General features: G+C 42.7%; 1 protein-coding gene across 3 annotated transcripts in view; it reads right to left on the bottom strand.

Annotated features, from left to right (window-relative positions):
- EML5 (EMAP like 5) overlaps window positions 1–17,940 on the bottom strand; it is a 148,550-nt gene extending 130,610 nt beyond the window's left edge. For 2 of the 3 annotated variants that reach the window (XM_075614582.1, XM_075614583.1), the window contains exon 1: window positions 17,185–17,940. In XM_075614582.1, the coding sequence (XP_075470697.1) occupies window positions 17,185–17,381 (197 nt within the window). In that variant the 5' untranslated portion in view covers window positions 17,382–17,940. The remainder of the gene's footprint in view (window positions 1–17,184) is intronic. The other variant, XM_075614580.1, reaches the window with a different exon arrangement.
- Window positions 17,941–18,674: the final 734 nt, after the last annotated feature.

The raw sequence follows: 18,674 nt of genomic DNA, 5'->3' as shown, positions 1-18,674 counted from the left end.
CTGACCCTCGTCACTATTATTAGGGGGAACAGGATGGCTGTTGCGTAAGTTAGTGGCTGCTGGTCAGGGATTGCTTGGCGCAAAATGTTTTGTGGATCTGTCAATGTTGTGACTAATTATGTATGTCATTTATTTTACAGTGCTTCCTGAAGAAAGGTACTTCAAATTTAGGTCCCAGCCGGGACGGTGGGATTCACCAGGGGGAGAATGTAACCATACTGTAAAATGGAGAGTAGAAAAAGCAGGATATTCAGCGCTCGTGCTGTATTAAAATGTGGATAGTCCCTTTGCAGCATGCACATAGAGCGTCTCCCCAAAAGCTCCTACTTCAAGGTGATCCCCCCTGAAAAGGGGGGAGGGCACCCTGCAAAACAAGGTGAAAAAAATGCACAAATGCGCACCAGGGATTAGTAATAGGTAATTTATTAAAAATGTACACAGATACTGAGGGGATCCAACCCCACCTCAGATGAAAGGCTAAGAGGCTAAAGCTCAGTATTATTAGAGAGTACCTCCAATTCTAACTAAACCCTAAGCTGCACAGCATACAGTTTACAATAAAAATGCATATAAGGAATAAAACATGAAACAAACATGAAAGAAAACTATTTAACGATTTGTGATAAAACCGCCATAGGATTAAACAACTGGCAAGGGGAGACGGACACTCACACTGAGACAGGAAGCGGGCTCGCGGTGACTGCAGAGGATCCGGATCTCGGCACCGCGAAGATGGAAAACACCGCTGCTGTCTCCTGCAGGCTCCGTCACAGCTTGCCAGCAAACACGCGCAGGATGACCTGTCCTGACCTCTACACGTTTCGCACCACGTGCTTCGTCAGGAGGTCACGTACAGCGTCATCCGCGAGCATTTATAGGCGGCAGCTAGTCAAATAGGACGGCCCCCTGAAAAGAACACCCTTGATGTACGCTCTTGATGTAACCTATAATAAAGGATACTAGGCAACAGAGTGTGATCATACTCATATAGGGGATGCATGGATTGTTTATATTACATAAAGTTGATCATAACCAACACCCTTATGAGAATATACATATATGACCTCTAATACCACGTCTATACACATATACTATATTAACAATATTAACAGAACATGGTGATATAATGTATATTAAAAAGGGGGAAAAAAGGGAGAAATAAACAAAAAATATGTAAAAATATGTACAAAAGAAATGCTGATACAAATTAATGTTATAAAATCATTATCTTAAAAAAGGAGTTAATTCAATGAGTTCATTAAAACCATTAGGATGTCTAGTTAACATTTCATAGATCCAAAATTGCTCACGTTTTAATAAATGATTCTCTCTGTTTCCCTGTCTACTACTTAGTGATACACTCTCAAGTCCCTTAAATGTAATACAGCCTGGTTCGTTATTATGCACTTCTTTAAAGTGTTTTAAAAGCGGAGTGAGTGGCATACCTTTTGCTATTATTTTTGGTATGTTTTTAACATTTCTCAGGTGTTCTAACATGCGCATTTTCAGGGGTCTTTTGGTCTTGCCAATGTACTGTAAATTACAGCTACACTGTAAGACATAGACCACATGTGTCATCTGACAATTAATAAAGCTCTTTATATTGTAGACATTTTTAGTAACTCCTGACGTAACCGTTTTCCCTTGACAGATATGGTTACACGCTTTACACTTTCCGCATTTATAAGTGCCCTTAATTCCCAAACGTGTTTTAATGTCTCCAGATGCGGTGACTTCTCTGGAGACTTGACTCGGGGCCAACATATGTTTAAGGTTAGGTGCACGTTTAAACACTATCCCAGGCTTGGACTTTAGTTGGGGACCCAAAATGGGATCTGCTTTTAGTACTGCTGCGGCACAGTTTATTCGAGCATTTGCCCGTTCTGTGCCGCAGCAGTAGCCTGGCGCGCGCCCGAGTGTGACGGGCGCACGCCGAAGCAGCGGAAGAGTGCCCTCCGATCGGGGCGCTCTCCCTACCGCTGCCGGGTCCGCCGGGTCCCCCGGAACCCCCTGCCGCTGTCCCGCGATCGCGGGACACCAGGGCTCCCTCGGGGAGCCCCTGGACACGCGTGCAGGGGGCGCACGCTCCCGATGACGCGTGACCGCGCGTCTATGACGCGCGGCACGCCGAGGGGCGGCCACTAGCAAGCCGGGAGATTTCCCGGCTTGCGGTACCGACCACACTTCAATAAAGTGTGTCGGTAGTGTATACCCCAATGTTTTTGCAGAATTTTCCTAACGTTATAATGTGTATCACTAAATTGAGTAATGAATGCTGGGATTTGATTTTGTCTCTTATCAATTGTAAAATGGATTACAGTCATCTCTCCTGCTGACAGTAAGGCCTGGTAAGTTATGGGCATGCCAGCAGTAATTATGGAGGTTTGCCCTCACACCCTGGTGAGGTGCCCTATGTATGGATGGGAGTGGCCACATACCCTGAATCCATAATTAGTGATGTCAAAGTTGTGCCTGCCCCCAGAGTATATATAAGGCACAGCACTGCTCAAAAGTTAGGTTATGAAAGGAGTTCAGTTGGTTGGTTGTAGTAGTTGGAATAAAGAGCAAGTCTGAGTACAGACTTGGGAGAATGCAGCTCATAAGATTGTGACCAGGGACCTGGCACAGGGAATCTCTCTCTAAGGGGAGACAGGGAATCCACCAATTTGGGAAAAGACACCTTTCAAAGGGAAGTGCGGTGATTATGAGCGGCTGAGTACAACCGCTGTGAGGGGCAGCTGGCCCACCGCATCGCAATAAAGATGATCTTGTTAAATCATACCCTCGTGTGTAAGTGTGGAGTGATTACACAGAGGAGTGCACCACAGAGGAGTTCCTCACCAGGACCATCCACAAGCAGACGCTGGGATCCTGATGAGGTGGAGGCGCTGCACTGGATATAGGTAGGACTCAAGTACACAACCTCAGCTGCCTGTCTGGGTTGGCAATCCCCACACAACATCATGCGGGAGACTCAGGAGTCCTGTTACCAACAGGTGCACCACCAGACACTACACTGTAATGGGGGCTGGTTAGACCACAGGGGCCAATGTGAGATTGGGTGGGTCAGGCCAGGCCAGAAAATCCGTTATATATATATATAACACACACACACACACATACTTAATATTGGGGGTTTCTGAAAAGGAACCCGTGAATCTGCATCATGTAACATATGGTTGAGAACCTTAATCCTCAAAGTCTTAACATTAAAGCTCAGCATATCTTCTCCAGGATTTGTTCATATGGTCACAGAATCAGCATGTGATGATGGTGGAAGTACTAGAGAGCAGTAGGTAATTGTAAAGCAGGGTCTACTGTGGAGGAAGTAGCAATCAGCAGCTGAACATGTGCTCATTATTTAGTCATGAGTCAAGGATTTGGAGAATGCAGAACCCAATCCGCCCGGGGCCGTAGAAAAAGTATGTGACATACAGGAGATATCAGTGGGATCCTGAAGACAATATACGCACAGTTCATGGAAACATATGCCGTACATAAACTAGGAATAAAATCTTCTTTGTATCCTTCGTGCCTCAGCTGCCGTGCTGAAGAGGCACTGCAGGAGTTGCAATAGCAATAACAGCACACACTCTGTGTTAACAGCTCTAGATCTTACAGACTTTGGAGCTCTTACACTGACCATCTGCCTCCACATTTCCAGGTGGACAAGACGTCCTCATTTTATAAACTTACAAATATTTTTAGTAGGGGGAAAGGCAATGAGATTCATAAAGGGACTTTGAGCAGGTTTGTGAGAAGTGTCATCTTGAGGTTAATCGCTTGCAATGCACTGCAAGAAACCAATGAAAGAGGATGCAGTCTGTCAATCAGGGGACCCCTGTTTGCGACCCTGTGCAAATGTATGTATAGCGCCATTAATGTACACAGCGCTTCACTGCCGTAATACACGTGACAATCGCATAAATAACAAATAATACATAATGGGAAGAAGCGCTTCAGACATAAATGTGACATTTAGGAAAAGGAGTCCCTGCCCCGAAGAGCTTACAATCTAATGGAGGAATGAGATGAATAACGAGGACAGCCCTGGGGTTTTATACTCAGACTAGACAGCCAAACCAAGGCCAACAAATATACCATTTGCTTTACATATGAAGGTCATGTCCTCCGCGCCCACCCTCGCTGTGACGGAGACTCCCATTTTCATCACACTTGCCCTCCCAAGCAAATCAGAATCCACCCCGGAGTTCCCATCGATGTGTAAATGGTTAGGTTGCGGGGACAGGCGGTGTAATCTCTCTGGTGACGTACATTGCGATGGGTTTCAGGGTGGGTGAATCTATGGACCTGCTCATCAGGAAAAGAAAGCTGCAGCTACAAGTAAAACTGAATGTCCATCTACTTAAATCTGTAGTGGTGGCTAATTGTTTATTTACATTACATGCCGTCAGCCTCTATTGATCTAGGTAAAAATGTCTCTCGCTGGGTACAAACAGAGACGTATTTATTTTTTACTTTTAAAACAGACGGCCCTTGCTTTCCGATGTTTTATAACAGGGGTTCTCAAGCCCCCCCAACAGGTCAGGTTTTAAGGATATCACAGCTTCAGCACAGGTATCTCAATCTTTGCCTGAGCCACCTGTGCTGAAGCTGGGATATCCTTAAAACCTGACCTGTTGGAGGATCTTGAGAACAGGAGCCGAGCCATTCTGCTTTATAATACATATCAATGGCAGTTTTCCATCGCCAAAACGCCTTATCCGATGCTCACAAACGCTCATATCAGACTCTCTATAATGCAAACCAATGGTCAGAAATTGGCTTTTGCTTTACGACGATTCATTATCCGACGCTATTTTCAAGAACACATTGTGTTGGATAACCAGGACCGCCTGTATACAAACAGCGGCTGTTCCTGCTCCCCGGATTCCATATATAGAATATATATGTAATCTAGGGGTGGTGCACGGGCAGGATGAGGCTAGATAGACCCAAATGCTATAAATAGAAGAGAGATCCTTACTAATGCACTAAATAAAACTCCTTGTCACAATGTAAGGCTTATTTGAGTGCATTAGCATGGAAGGATCCCATCTCTTTATAGCATTTGGGTCTGTTTAGAACACCTACCGTACATTTTTATTTAAATTGTATTATTGTTGTTAACAAGACGTTCCCCTGCCGTATTGTATTGTATTTGTATACTTTGTTTTTGCTTTGCTGGTGCAGCTCCACCTTTTCAAGCATGAAGCTTTTTTGGTGCTGTCCAGGTGAGCCACATACAGTACAGCACCATGTAGAAGCTTCCATCTGTCATCAGAGAAACAAGGAACTTATAAAGCAAAGAGGAACGGCAAAGAAGTGACCTTTTCCTAAACATTTTCTTAGGCATTTTTGTGCATGACAAAAAAGCAAAATACAATTAAGCCCTTCATTACTTTTAATACATTCAAAGCACATACACACAAAAACCCTCAAAATATAATTAGTAACCTCCTCATATCCTGATCTTCAGGGGGTTGGAGAGCATTATAAATTGAAGATGCTATATTTGTTTTGGTAAAAAAAAAACACTCCTATGATATCAATGCAAAACTCTTGGATCACCAAAAAGAATTGTTACAAAATGCTGGGATGAAGATTATCCTTTCAAAAAACAAACCGTAGCTTTGTTCATTTGCAAGTGGCCTTGGGTCAAAAGTGTGATAACGATCAAGTCCTGGTTTTGAGTTCCCAGTACCAGTCCATATGATGTTCTTGTATCTTAAGGAAAGATCTGATGAAACAAAGGACTGGATTACAATCACACCGGTGACCTGGAGTCAGTTGACAGGCACATGAAATGCCAGAGAGTTATGGAGCAATGTATGGTGCAGACTTCCCTAGCAGAGGAGAAGTAAGTTAGGTCACCTTAACTTGATGATATAGGGGGGAAGATCATCAAGATCTTGCTATGTTTTCAAATGACAAAACAGGTCCCTTATTCTAATGTAATGAAAGAGGCATGGCCAACTCAGTCACCAACTGAACCACTGATTGAGCCACCTGTGCTGAAGCAGGGATATCCTTAAAACCTGACCTGTTGGTAGCTCTTGAGGACTGGAGTTGAGCCCCTCTGTTCTAAAGTATTTCCCACTTGGAGAAAGGAAATGCCAAAATCATGATTGGGGACTAAGCAAAAATGGTGATGAGTCCGTTCCCCAGTGCCGTATTTCACCGACCTAACATCTAATGATGTTTCATTTTGGTACCATTTTATTGGTTATTTATGATGGGTTAAAAAGCAACAGACGCAACACAAAAGTAACATTTTTGGAATAATTTATGCAGATTGGAGATGATTTAAGATCTATTTTCTCGAGAACATGATTGAAACTGTATAGTGATAATAGGTATAATAATAAAGTGCAGCATGTACATTGTGATGGGGTCTACCCATAGATTTTCCCTAAACCAAACACTCGAAAGGAACCCCCGTGTCGTGCGATCATTTCCCGGTTATGTGAAATCTTCCCCTTTGTAGTAATGTGCGGGTGAAACCGGTAGATGTGGCTTCCTACCGGATAATTATACGATTATGGAAAATGCAGTAATAACCGGCTGAAATAATAATAATAATAATAATTATATATATTCATTTTTTCATATAGTGTAGAATTTAGCTGGAAAAATACATCACAAAAAGAAGGATATTTTAGGCGGAAAAAGCTGAAATGAGTAAAGTGTGCTAAACCCTGGCCACACTAAATGCACTAAATGCAATAGTCAAAAAGAAGTAACAGTAACCCACCCAAAGAGTGCCTGGATGCCGATCCTTGGATACCATATTTTAGGGACAGGCACCCCACTAGACATTCTCATGCTGTTTATTGTGGCGTCACGCCGATTACTGACCAGGCGAAGAGCCCTGTGTGCCTCGTAACGTTGTTTCTTAACGATGACTCCACAATAAACAGCATGAGAATTTGTAAGGGAATTCCTGTCCTAAAAATATGTTATCCTCGGATCAGCATCCAGGCACTTTTTAGGTGGGTTACCGTTATGCCTTCTTTTTGACAACGAAGAGGTTTACAATCTAATTTGTAGTGTCTGGGGCACAGGAAGATAAAGGTGACTTGCACAAGGAGAGTGGACAGTGAGATTCCCACCAGGAACACCCACTTCAAAGGGTAATGTTTCTTCCCATTGAGCTGCTGCTTCAGCCCAATGGCGATAATATTGTTCAGCACAGACTGCTTTGGTCTATGACTGTGCAGAGAACTATATATGGGTCCAATATTTTTATGCGTTAATATGATTTCACTTACACAAAAGATATTTATTCTCACCCCTTTAAAGCATTAGCACTCACTTAGAAGTACAGTATGTGTCCTTCCGTACCATAGAGACGTCCCTGCCAGAAGTCATTACTGCTTGGGGACATTTGTTACCGCAGATTCCTATAAAGCAGGCGTGGGCACCTCCAGTCCTCAAGGGTCGCCAACAGGTCAGGTTTTCAGGGTATCCCTGCTTCAGCACAGGTAATGTAGTCTTCGACTGAGCCACTGATTGAGCCACCTGTGCTGAAGCAGTGATATCCTTAAAACCTGACCTCTTGGGGGGGGGGGGAAGTCTTGAGGACTGGAGTTGAGCCCCCTGCAATAATGCTCCAAGCACCGCTCTGTGTCTTTACAAATGGAATGGAGAGACAGAAGGCAAAGATGATCTGACTATCTCTGAAAGGTGCCTGTCCTGATTCTCTGCGGGTAGTCAGATAGTGTTACAGAACATGAGGTCCAATAGTTGTTATTGAGGGTTTGTAGGATTATTTTGTGGAAGGTGTTTCAGGGGGTTGGGAGTGTGTAGCCATTCGCAGATTTGTTTTATATTGCAGCGTGTTCATTTGGGGGTGAATGGGTGGAAACAAGAACTGGGGCATAAAAACACATTGTAGTGAGTGTACATATCCAAAGCAGCAGTCTCAGGGAGCAAGACAGCACTTCTGCATGAATAACCTAGGCCTCAGACATCTTTCCTTGTGCCCAGGACTGGAGTATCCATCAGGGACCTCCTATCAGCGACTCTTTGCCCTCTCCCCCTCACTCACTCCCCCTGTCCCCTATCTCACTCACTCTTCTCGGCTCTCTCTCACTCTGCTACCCCCAATCTCACTCTGCTACCCCCAATCTCACTCTGACCTCACTCTCAGCCCCCTTCACCACTCCTAATAATTTTACCTTGGGTGGGCCACCACTGTTGAAGGGCCCCACTGTGGAAGGGAGCTGGGGCACCGTGGGTGGATGTGGAAGTTGGGCCCGACTTCTGGACGGGCCCAAACTTCCGGCACCGGTCAGGTGCACCAGGGAGAGGAGGGAGTTTGCAACAGAGGGAACCACAGCTTGGGAAATCTGGCTCTTGCGGCTCGACACTAAAGTTGGGCCAGATCTCCGGGCGGGCCGAACTCATCATTGGCCTCCCGGGCCCCCAGAGCCACCAGGCCCCGGACACTTGTCCCAGCTCTCCCCCCATCGGTGGCCCTGCAAATAACCATTGCATGTTCATACCGTACATTCATTTGATTTCTGCAAGAAGTTAACATCATTGAGCAAGTTCCCAGCGGGAAATTAGCCGGCATCGTTGTAAACTTTGGGACAATTATTATTTTTTTCCTGGGTTGGAAATCTTGGCCTTCATTGAAAAATGTTTTGCGACAGTATGAAAGAACAATAAAAGCTGTTTAACCTCTTGCTCTCTATAAAAAGACAGAACATCAAAGGCAAAAGTAAATGATCGAAATATTATGAGAAGTGGGGCAATTCAACCGTCAAAATTCAGCAGGGTGACCACTTGCATAGAAACGGTTAGTGACGGACATAGCCATTGTCTATAATAGTGTTACATTTAGCCTAAATAAGAAAAGCTGCTGACCATGCAGTATCATAAGTACAATCCGGACTTTAAAGGATATTATTTACAGACCCTAATTTTCCTAAGTCAAACCAACCCCGCTGAGAGGTATGGTTTCCCAAAGTAGGCATAATGCAGGGAAAGACGAACGCCGACAGTTAATACCAAGAGGGTTTGGAACATGTTCAAGGTCAATTCTCAAGGTCAATTCTCAAGGTCATACACATCTTATTGTGCTTCAAACTATTAGTGCTAAAACGTAATATGAACTTTCAAACAATCTGTATTGTATGAAGAATTCATTCATGTGACGCATAATGTTTAAAATTCTTTCTTCACATCCCTCATGTTGAATACCAGATTGATACAATTTAAATAAAAACATTGTGTATTGTTTTTATTTATAACTAGTATTAGTTAATATAATTTTTTTTTTCATAATAGTCATACTGCATAAAAAATTCTTACCTAGGGAGAAGGAGCGGCTTTGTGAGTAACGACATCGACTCTGGCACTGAGTTTGACGCAGGGGAACCTGGTTCAATTCCCAGTGTCAGCTCCTTGTGACCTTGGGCAAGTCACCTTATCTCCCTGTGCCTCAGGCACCAAAAAAACATAGATTGTAATCTCTACAGGGCAGGGACCAGTGTCTGCAAAAGTGTCTCTGTAAAGCGCTACGTAAAACTAGCATCGCTATACAAGAACAAACTATTGTTATTATATAATGAAACGTCTGTGCTGTGTCACATACATTTCTGGGTTCATAAAGATTTAAGAATTCTGTGCTAACATTATTAATAGTATTCTAAGGCAGGGGTGCGCAATCTGAAGCAGGGCTATCCATAAAACCTGACCTGTTGGGTGGGTCTTGAGGACTGGAGTTGAGCACCCCTGTTCTAAGGGTTTATATCAAGTTAATTGTTTGGGTGCACAGAAATATTATTTATTAGCACGTTATTTACATTTTAACGACAGTTCCGTGATCTAAAACAAATGGCAAAAATGATTCTTGACACAGCCGGTGCAGATAGAGAAATTTGCGCTTAGAACATAGCACAAAAGAAATGTAGTTTGACATGCACCAATTCTGCACCACAAAGTCTGTTTGCCTGGAACATAAGACCTGTTGTGGCTGAAATGGGAAAACCTGTAGTACAAACAGCTCTGTCTATTTTTAAGGAAAGCCCTTAAAAAGGTAAACTCTACTTTGGGCACAGAACACTGCTTCGTAAATCTGGGTCTTCGTTATTATTTATGGGAATACGTGAGATGAATATTATTCATCTTATTTATGGGAATATGTGAAATCCTCGTTGTGCAGGTCTGTACTTCTGTATTACAAAACAAAAACATCAGAAGAAGGGTAACGTAGGAGCTGGCTTTGAATGTATGACATATTAAACATACCTTGCTAAATGGAACTTCTGATTCGAGAAATCATCTCTATGCTAGATCCGCACGATGACCCAAAACTGCCGGGCATCAGCTGTAACCTGTGCTAATCCACTCTGAAAGAGCAGATGTTGCACTAGATATTCTGCGCGCTGGAACACAGCCAAATAAACTATTATAAAATAAATGAGTTTGGAACCAAATTCTTACATCTATGAAAAACAAACTAAATGTGACACTAACACAAGCAAACGATGGCAAGAACATTAAGTGAGATGAATATTTGGTTTCAGGAGTGATGGGCCAGTTAAAGTCATTCAGGTCATGATAAGTATCTGGTTGGTCGCTGAGCAGTTTTTAACCCTTCGCTGCCAGAGTTACATTGCAGAGGCGATAGGCAGCAGTAACGTATAATGAGGTCAGTAGGCTCGGGAAATTAATGTATGAATCTTCAAGTACAACAATTTTCTTCTTCAGGCTTCAGATTATACAGCTGCATGGTGAACGCAAGTAACAAGTGTGTCATTTCATTCCCTTGCCAGGTACTCGTCATACTGAGTACTGCTGGCATTCTACCATTAGCAGGTCAGTCACACGTGCCATCGCTGCAGAGAGGCCGTTGAGAAGAAGGTACTGGAGAGCAAAGTACCACTAAGAATACTCAGAACACTCTTCTGTAATCACACATGTGCTTTAGCTATTACTCAGCAAGGCCATTCTCTGCTGTGAACGGAAAGTATCGCATTTGCATAGACTTCCAGGCAGAAAGTCAAATAAAAACAGCTATACACAGAGATTCAGACACCCTAAAAGTGACATCAGCAGTATTGTTAAATACATTGATTACCAAGAATTGCACTTTTAGGAATATATCAATCGTTAGGCATATTTGTACTTTTTTCATTTTACCCGTCACCTAATGGAGGCCCTTTTCTTTTTATAAATCAGTTCTGTAGTATTACATAATAGTGACTAGGTTTTTTCTTTTTTTCTTAAACTCTTAATGTAATTTTTAATCAGTTTTAAAGCGTCCTTTGATTTCTATAGCAGGTTTAGCCCACCTCCCCAGCAGTGCAAGATCTTTGCAACACTTTCCTGTTTGGGATAATTTGTTGCCAATGTTCCCAGCACTTTGAATTGTAAACGGTAACAATAGATAATGTTACCTTAGTAATATAAGGATATATTGTAGCTGCTGAGTTACACTGACTGAGGATTGATTGTTAGGCTAAAACTATAGTAGGTGCGTGCGCGACGGAGCACATGGCGTTGCGCGTGCCTATCCCGCGAGCGATGGGTGAACTGAGCTGGAGGCGATTGGGGAGGTGAGGTGGATGCGTCACCAGGCTTGTGTCACCCTCATTGGCTGAACCGTTCATGTGACGTGGCGACCACGCGGAAAAAAACAAAATAGTTTAAAATCTGCCACGCGGTCGCTCTCCATCGCACTCACGCACTATGGCCAGCCCATAACAGCTGCTGTACTGTGTTCTCGCAGCACCCGAAATCGCACGCACCGTCACGCCTACTATAATCACAGCCGTAGGCACACAATCAGGATTTTACAGATTTATAACAGGAGCACCAAACTATTGCCAGCTTAGGTAAGAATGTACAATTGTACATTGTCACACGCTTTACATATAAAAATAATAAGAAAAAAAGGGGGAAAGTATTATTACTAGTTTAATCAGTAGGCAACTAAAATGTCCCGGTAGTATGAAGCATGGGGAACGTGATGCTTCTGGCGTGCTATAGTATGTTATATGTTTATGTCGCTTGTCTTTACACATACATATCTCTTCCTCTGGTGATATCACTAATACATGTGAAAAACTGCATAGTTAGTCAACATGTGGCCTATAGTTCAATAGTAGAGAATCCTTATATAGAGTTAATCCACATAACCCAGTAATACAATATAAAGGATCCTGAAAAGGATCATGGATAAATAATAAACTAAAAACTGTATATAAGGTGTAACAAAATATATTGAATTCAGCCTGTACTTCTGCTTCAAGGATCAATGCCCAGACTGTCTCAAGTTGGCAATGCAGCACCCACAGAGACATGCAGTTTTATATCTGGGCATTATTTGCAGTGCCACAGAAACACCAAAATACGTTGTTCTTTTACATGAGTATATAGCAGAACTGCTCCAATCACGCGCAGTGTACATGTTGATCAATAACCCAAACATTGTTTTAAGAGACAAAACTGAGAGAGGCAAATATAATTTGAGAAAGAACAAGCCATAATTATACAGATTACCTCCAAACACTACGAACCCTCCCACAGCTCTGCCAAATTTGCATAGTCACAGTTATCAACTCGAAGGAGACACACAGACAATTAGAAACTATGGGATGATCAGTTTACATTATTTTGGCTCTGTATTACTATTTAGTAGCTTTCTTTCATAATGTGTTTTTCCTACGACAAAAGATCAGGGCAACAGTGAAGATTGGTGGCTGCTACTTGGGGTATATAACTAGAGAAAGTTAAATACTCAACATATTCATGCATTGTTAGTCTCTGTATCATTTTGTATTACAGTCTGTTCATTTTCAGGTGGATTCAAAAGCATGGAATGTCTTTTTTAGTAAAAGAGAATGGAAGATGTGACAGATCGGGAGATTTTTTTGGCTCCAGTAATGCTTAGTCAAAATCATTTGAAAAATGTAATTGACAAATTAAGTTTATTTTTTTTATTTTTTTAACTAAACGGCTCCAGGGGATGTGGGATAAACTTTAACTACATTTTCAAGCACAACAAAAATGTGATACGGGGTAGAAATAAATTCCAGCTAACATTTCTATATTTGATCACGTTCAAGGTAAAATTGCTGTGACATCACATAGCGGTCAAGAAGAAACGTGTTGACGCAAAAGGTCACACATCAATATAAAGTGCTACATTGGCTTCAACAAACATAATCAATCAAGATTTACACTGACTTGTGCTTTATGGGTTTATGCATAAAAAGCTGTAAGTATAAGAGTTCCCAAATAATAAAAATGATGCATGTACAATACTGCAGAAGATCTGAAAAATGTATAAATATAAAGGCCAAATACCACAAGCCGAGATTACAGCTCTCCTCCGCCTTAACGCTTCAGTGGAGGAGGCCAGAGGCAATACCTCAGATTTTCTCTGCCCAATGAAGGATACAAGCATATGAAGCCCACAGTAAAACCCCAGGCTCTCTGAGAATGCCGACCTCACTGAGTAAAAGGACAATCATTGCAAAGCTATAAAAGAAATGTACTGTATCACAGTCAAGGTCATGAAACAAATTGCTACAGTATACTTACATTTAGAGTCTTGTGTATATATATATATATATATATATATATATATATATATATATATTTTAACTTTATGCTTGGTCATTATAATTATTAATAAGGAAAATGGAGGGCATCAAATCACTGCTGCTAATACTCTGTGTATAACGGTGTAGTTTATTTTTACATCTCCATTAAAACAAATGAATATGTATTTAATCCAAATCCAGTTATATCTTGAGAGAAGATGGAAGTCATTTTAAACAATCCCCCCCAAATCTATATAATATAGGCAGAAATCTCTTTACTGCCACATAATAAAAAGGAATTATTCTAATAGAAAGCATCATTCAATTTTGTAGTCAGTGACATTAATAAAAAGGGCTCTGGGTTTTTTTTCAAGCCATTCTCATGAATTGCATCCTTGCTAATTTCCTCCCTGAACAATCCACTAGGATATAAAGTATGGTGGTTTCAATGCAATGGTATAATATTTGTGCATTAATAACAAAGCTGAAGTTTGAATTATGGGACCAATATGTCAATAACTGGTAATCAGGAACAATTGCTTGACTGCTGATCATCTGACGTCAATCTAAAATGATTTTATATTCACTACTCTGAACCACTCTGGCAGATTATGGGTCAAAGAGATGTCTGAATATATCAGTGTTGTCCGCAATACATAACTCTCACTTTTCATAGATGGTTGCTAGGTAGATAGTGGACAGACAAACATAGATATTGTTTTCATGATATGTTAGAAGCAATCTCACTGATTGTCATGCCCAGATGGAAAAGGATTATGCTTCCAAGAAAAATACAGTTGCTCAGTGAAATTCTATGTAATGGATTATTCCATAAAAGCAGAATGAATTTCATCAGTCTTGACTGATAAAATAGTCAGTTCTAAATGCCAGCAATGCCTCTCTACTTCATGTTAGCCCTGTATGCAGGTAAACGCAGTGGCATGCCTATACATTACTCCAACACGTAGCCAGAGGGCCAGGGCCCCAAATCCAGTCACTAGTGGATGACACTGCAATGCAACACATTATTCCTGTTAGAGGAACTCATGGTAGTGTGATAAGAATGGGAGATCCTCCTGCTATTGTCAGGTACAGTATGTGAACTGTGAGTACCCAGACGAGTATTGGGTATGCAGGGTGGAGTACCAGGAAGGATGTTGAGTTTGCAGGCTTGAATACCAGGCAGTTTTCAATATATGGACTGAAGTGCAAAGCAAAGTGGGGTTAGAGGTTAGCAAATCTGTGTGGTAAGTATCTTGCTTAATTATCATGGTCAGTGCAGTTGGTACCAAACACAATCAACATAGAAAGCCTATAAATTGAAATAAATAAGGGTTACTCAGTCTTTTTTTTTTTTTTTTAAGCAAAAAGAGCTCAAGGGTAGATGGCTGTGCAGAGATACGCAGTACCATTAAATGGTTAAGCTGTACTAAGTTAATGAGAGTGAAATCTATTTTTCCCTAAAGATGCAAAGAACGTTATGGTGAATAACAAAGTGACAAAAACTCTCCACAGTACAGGGTACAGCAAACACAAATACCACCTGTGAGCACATTCACATGTCTCATCCACAAAACCTGCTTGTCCTCATTATCTCTTAGCATATAATGCTTCCACTGCAGCCAGGGTTTCTGGGTAATGACATGCAAATGAGCAGTGTGTCACTTTTTGCTTCTTATCCGTTTGAACATGGATCCCTATAAACTAAGCTAGGCCTGCCACACTACACAGTTTTTTTCCAGCACAGCCTGGGTTAAGTGTAGCCAGTAACATATAATAATGGGTTTATCCGGGCAGCCTGGCATACAATATGTGCTCCATTCATGGGGTTTGTTTGCTTCTCTGGGAGCTCTCCAACCCTTTGGTGCTGAACCATCTCGCAGACCAGCTGCTGTGCGTTTATTCATGGAAGGTGCAGTCACAGTATTATTGTTTCCATTCACATTCTCTTCCTGCTGCTGTTACCTTGGTCATTCGAAGGCATCACATATAACATGCGTTAACCATTTCAGAGCCAGAGATTCCTGCCTGCCTCTGGATGCAAGTAATTTATAATATGATGCTGAAAATATTCAGTGTCTCTTCCCATTCTAGCACCTTCGTTTATCAGCCTAGTGCAGGAATGGCCAACTCCAGTCCTCAAGGGCCAACAACAGGTCAAGTTTTCAGGATATTCCTGCTTCAGTACATGTGACTCAATTGGTGGCTCAGTCTTCCACTGCACCACCTGTACTGAAACAGGCATATCCTGGAAACCTGACCTGTTGGTGGCCCTTTAGGGCTGGAGTTCGCCATTCCTGGCCTAGTGTGTATAACATGGTTATCAAAAGGGAAAAAGTTTGTGTAAATGCATCTCCCTCTTCAAAAAACACACACAACATACATATAAGAGTGTGTTTATGTGTGTATGATTGAAAAATGTATTTGTAAAATCTTTATACAGTAACAGTCTTAAAACCAGCTTCTTTAAAGAACTATCATATTGGTTCATTAAGAGATGTCAGAAATTTGCAGGCCCAGGTAGGTGTGTCATTGAAATGTGGTCTCTGCTATGCAGAGATCCCCAAAAAGAATAGACATGTTGTTTCATTTTTGTTCCAAACAATCGGTTTGATCCTTTAGTACTAATTGGGCCCCAATGAGTAATACATTTGATCAATGATAAAAGCAGCATTTGTTAAAAGAGATATAGAGGAGGATATAATGATACAATACACTGGAGGAGTTGGGTTACCAACACATGACATCCCTGATTAGGAACAAAGCAGACACAGAATGAAAGTGCTGTTTGCAGTTATGAGATAACATAGGAGTTCATACTAAAAGGGAGTGGTTACAAAACTGAAGATGGGGTGATCTGATGGCAGACATACTGTACATGCAGCAGAAAGGCCAGAAGATCCTGTTTACGAAAGGGTTAACAAAAACCAAATGATCCCTAACTGTAGGTGGTGATCTGATGGTATTCCACTTCCAGAAAAAGCAATAATTTTCTCAGCTGTGGGGTGGCTTATACCGGTAAATAAAATAAAACCGACACAAGAAGAATGGCCGTTATATGTATATAGTGCTTCATTCAATGCTGCTACAGAATGGTAACCCAACCCCTGCCACGCAGGAATCATCCCAAAATGTCAAGTGCTGCATATCCCAATAATCACAGTAACAAGAAAAACATGCAAACTGCCCTTAAAGAGATCGGGTGTGACAACACCTGTCTCATCTGCAGGAAGGGTGCATGGAACTAGGGAAATAGTGTGAAACATAATGTGGTTCTATCCCATCATACACACACATGCCAGGACCCCGCTCAGACTGCACTGTGGGAGCGCAGGGTAACCCAACTTCCGCAGAGCCACTAAACAGTAAACTAACAAAATACCAATATACAATAAAGGTGGATGTGCCGTCAACCCAACCCCTATGCTGAACCATGGAAAGAAAGCTCCTTCAAAGCCAAGTACTGACGTGGGTAACATTAACTCGTACCCAGAGCCTCGTGATCTGATGGTATCCCAACACCTGAAGAGCAATGATGCTACCAGATATAACGTGAGGGCTGCTAAGGGGTGACTTGAGGATACGGTGTTATTAAAACAATAAGTATCCACGTATAGAGAAGTACCTGATAATATCATCATTGTGGCCCAGGTAGAATTTCTGCTTGTGTTCCCGGGCGTTATAAACCACCCCGACTCCAGCCACGAAGTACACGATCTCCTTGGCCGCGCTGTAGTACAGGTTGTTGCGGCACTGATGACCCCTGTAGCCATACACCCACTCCAGCCTGAGGTGACAGTTTGGGGCCGTCCTGCCAGCCATCTCCTCACTCTTAATGAGATTTATATCCTCTCCTTATCCTGCAGCTCTTCATAAAAGGACAGCCAGACCCTCTGGTACTGTATCAGATCCTCACTGGGTCAGGCAGCAGATCCCTCACTGGGTCAGGCAGCAGATCTCTCACTGGGTAAGGCAGCAGATCTCTCACTGGGTAAGGCAGCAGATCTCTCACTGGGTAAGGCAGCGGATCTCTCACTGGGTAAGGCAGCGGATCCCTCACTGGATCAGGCAGTGGATCTCTCACTGGATCAGGCAGCGGATCTCTCACTGCATGTGCACTGCTCCTGCACAAATGTGAATGCATCAATGGTATCTGCCTTGTTGCTTCTCTCTTCCCTTAGGATCCACATGCGATGGGGGGTGGGGGAGATGTTGCAGGCTCTGTGCATGTTCTCCTCTCAGGGTGGGTGGGCTGCTTGTGTTCCTGATCCTGTATTGCCCCCCTGGCCTGTCCTCTTCCCCTGCAGGTCCCCTGCCTGGCTGCCACCTCTCACAGAGACACCCCCAGGCTGCCAGCCTCCTGCAGGGGGGAGGGAGTAAGAGCTCCAGCACTGACTCCAAAGCCTCCTGCCATGGGCACGCCCACTGCCGTCGTTGGATTGGTTGTTTTACTTGAAGGAAAGTGAGTTTTGTCCAATAGCAGACCGCGGCCGCCCAACCACGCCCCTTCATTGAGAATTAAAGGCCAGGCATCCTCACCACGTGGGGTGCTGGGATATGGGGCAGTTGATGGGGTGCTGGAGACCAGGTGTGCTCAACTCCAGTCTTCAAGCCCTCCCCCCTACCAACAGGTCAGGTTTTCAGGGTATCCCAGTTTCAGCACAGGTGGCTCAATTAGAGGCACAGTCACCTGTACTGAAGCTGGGACTGAGACAGATTGATCCGCCTGTGCTGAAGCAGGGACAGATTGATCCACCTGTGCTGAAGCAGGGGTTTATAGAGCCACCTGTGCTGAAGCAGGGGTTTATAGAGCCACCTGTGCTGAAGCAGGGACATTCTGAAAACCTGACCTATTGGGGGGATGGGGGGATGGGGGGAGGGTGCTTGAGGACTGGAGTTTAGCACCTGTGCTGTATATATTGTACTTTATTTGCTGGATTCAAGTGTAGCCATATCCTACAACAATTTTCATCCTCCCCCCTCCCCCACTATTTTCCCCTCTCTCCCCCTTTTTTGATTATTGTTTTTTTCTCCTACCTTTTCTATATTTAGTCATAGAATTCAAAGTATAGAATTGTTTATATATATATATATATATATATATATATATATATA

Source organism: Ascaphus truei, chromosome 9 (assembly GCF_040206685.1).
Source record: "Ascaphus truei isolate aAscTru1 chromosome 9, aAscTru1.hap1, whole genome shotgun sequence".
Classification (NCBI taxonomy): Eukaryota; Metazoa; Chordata; class Amphibia; order Anura; family Ascaphidae; genus Ascaphus; species Ascaphus truei.
The sequence above is the reverse complement of the archived record's forward strand: the minus strand, read 5'-3'. Positions and strand labels throughout refer to the sequence as shown.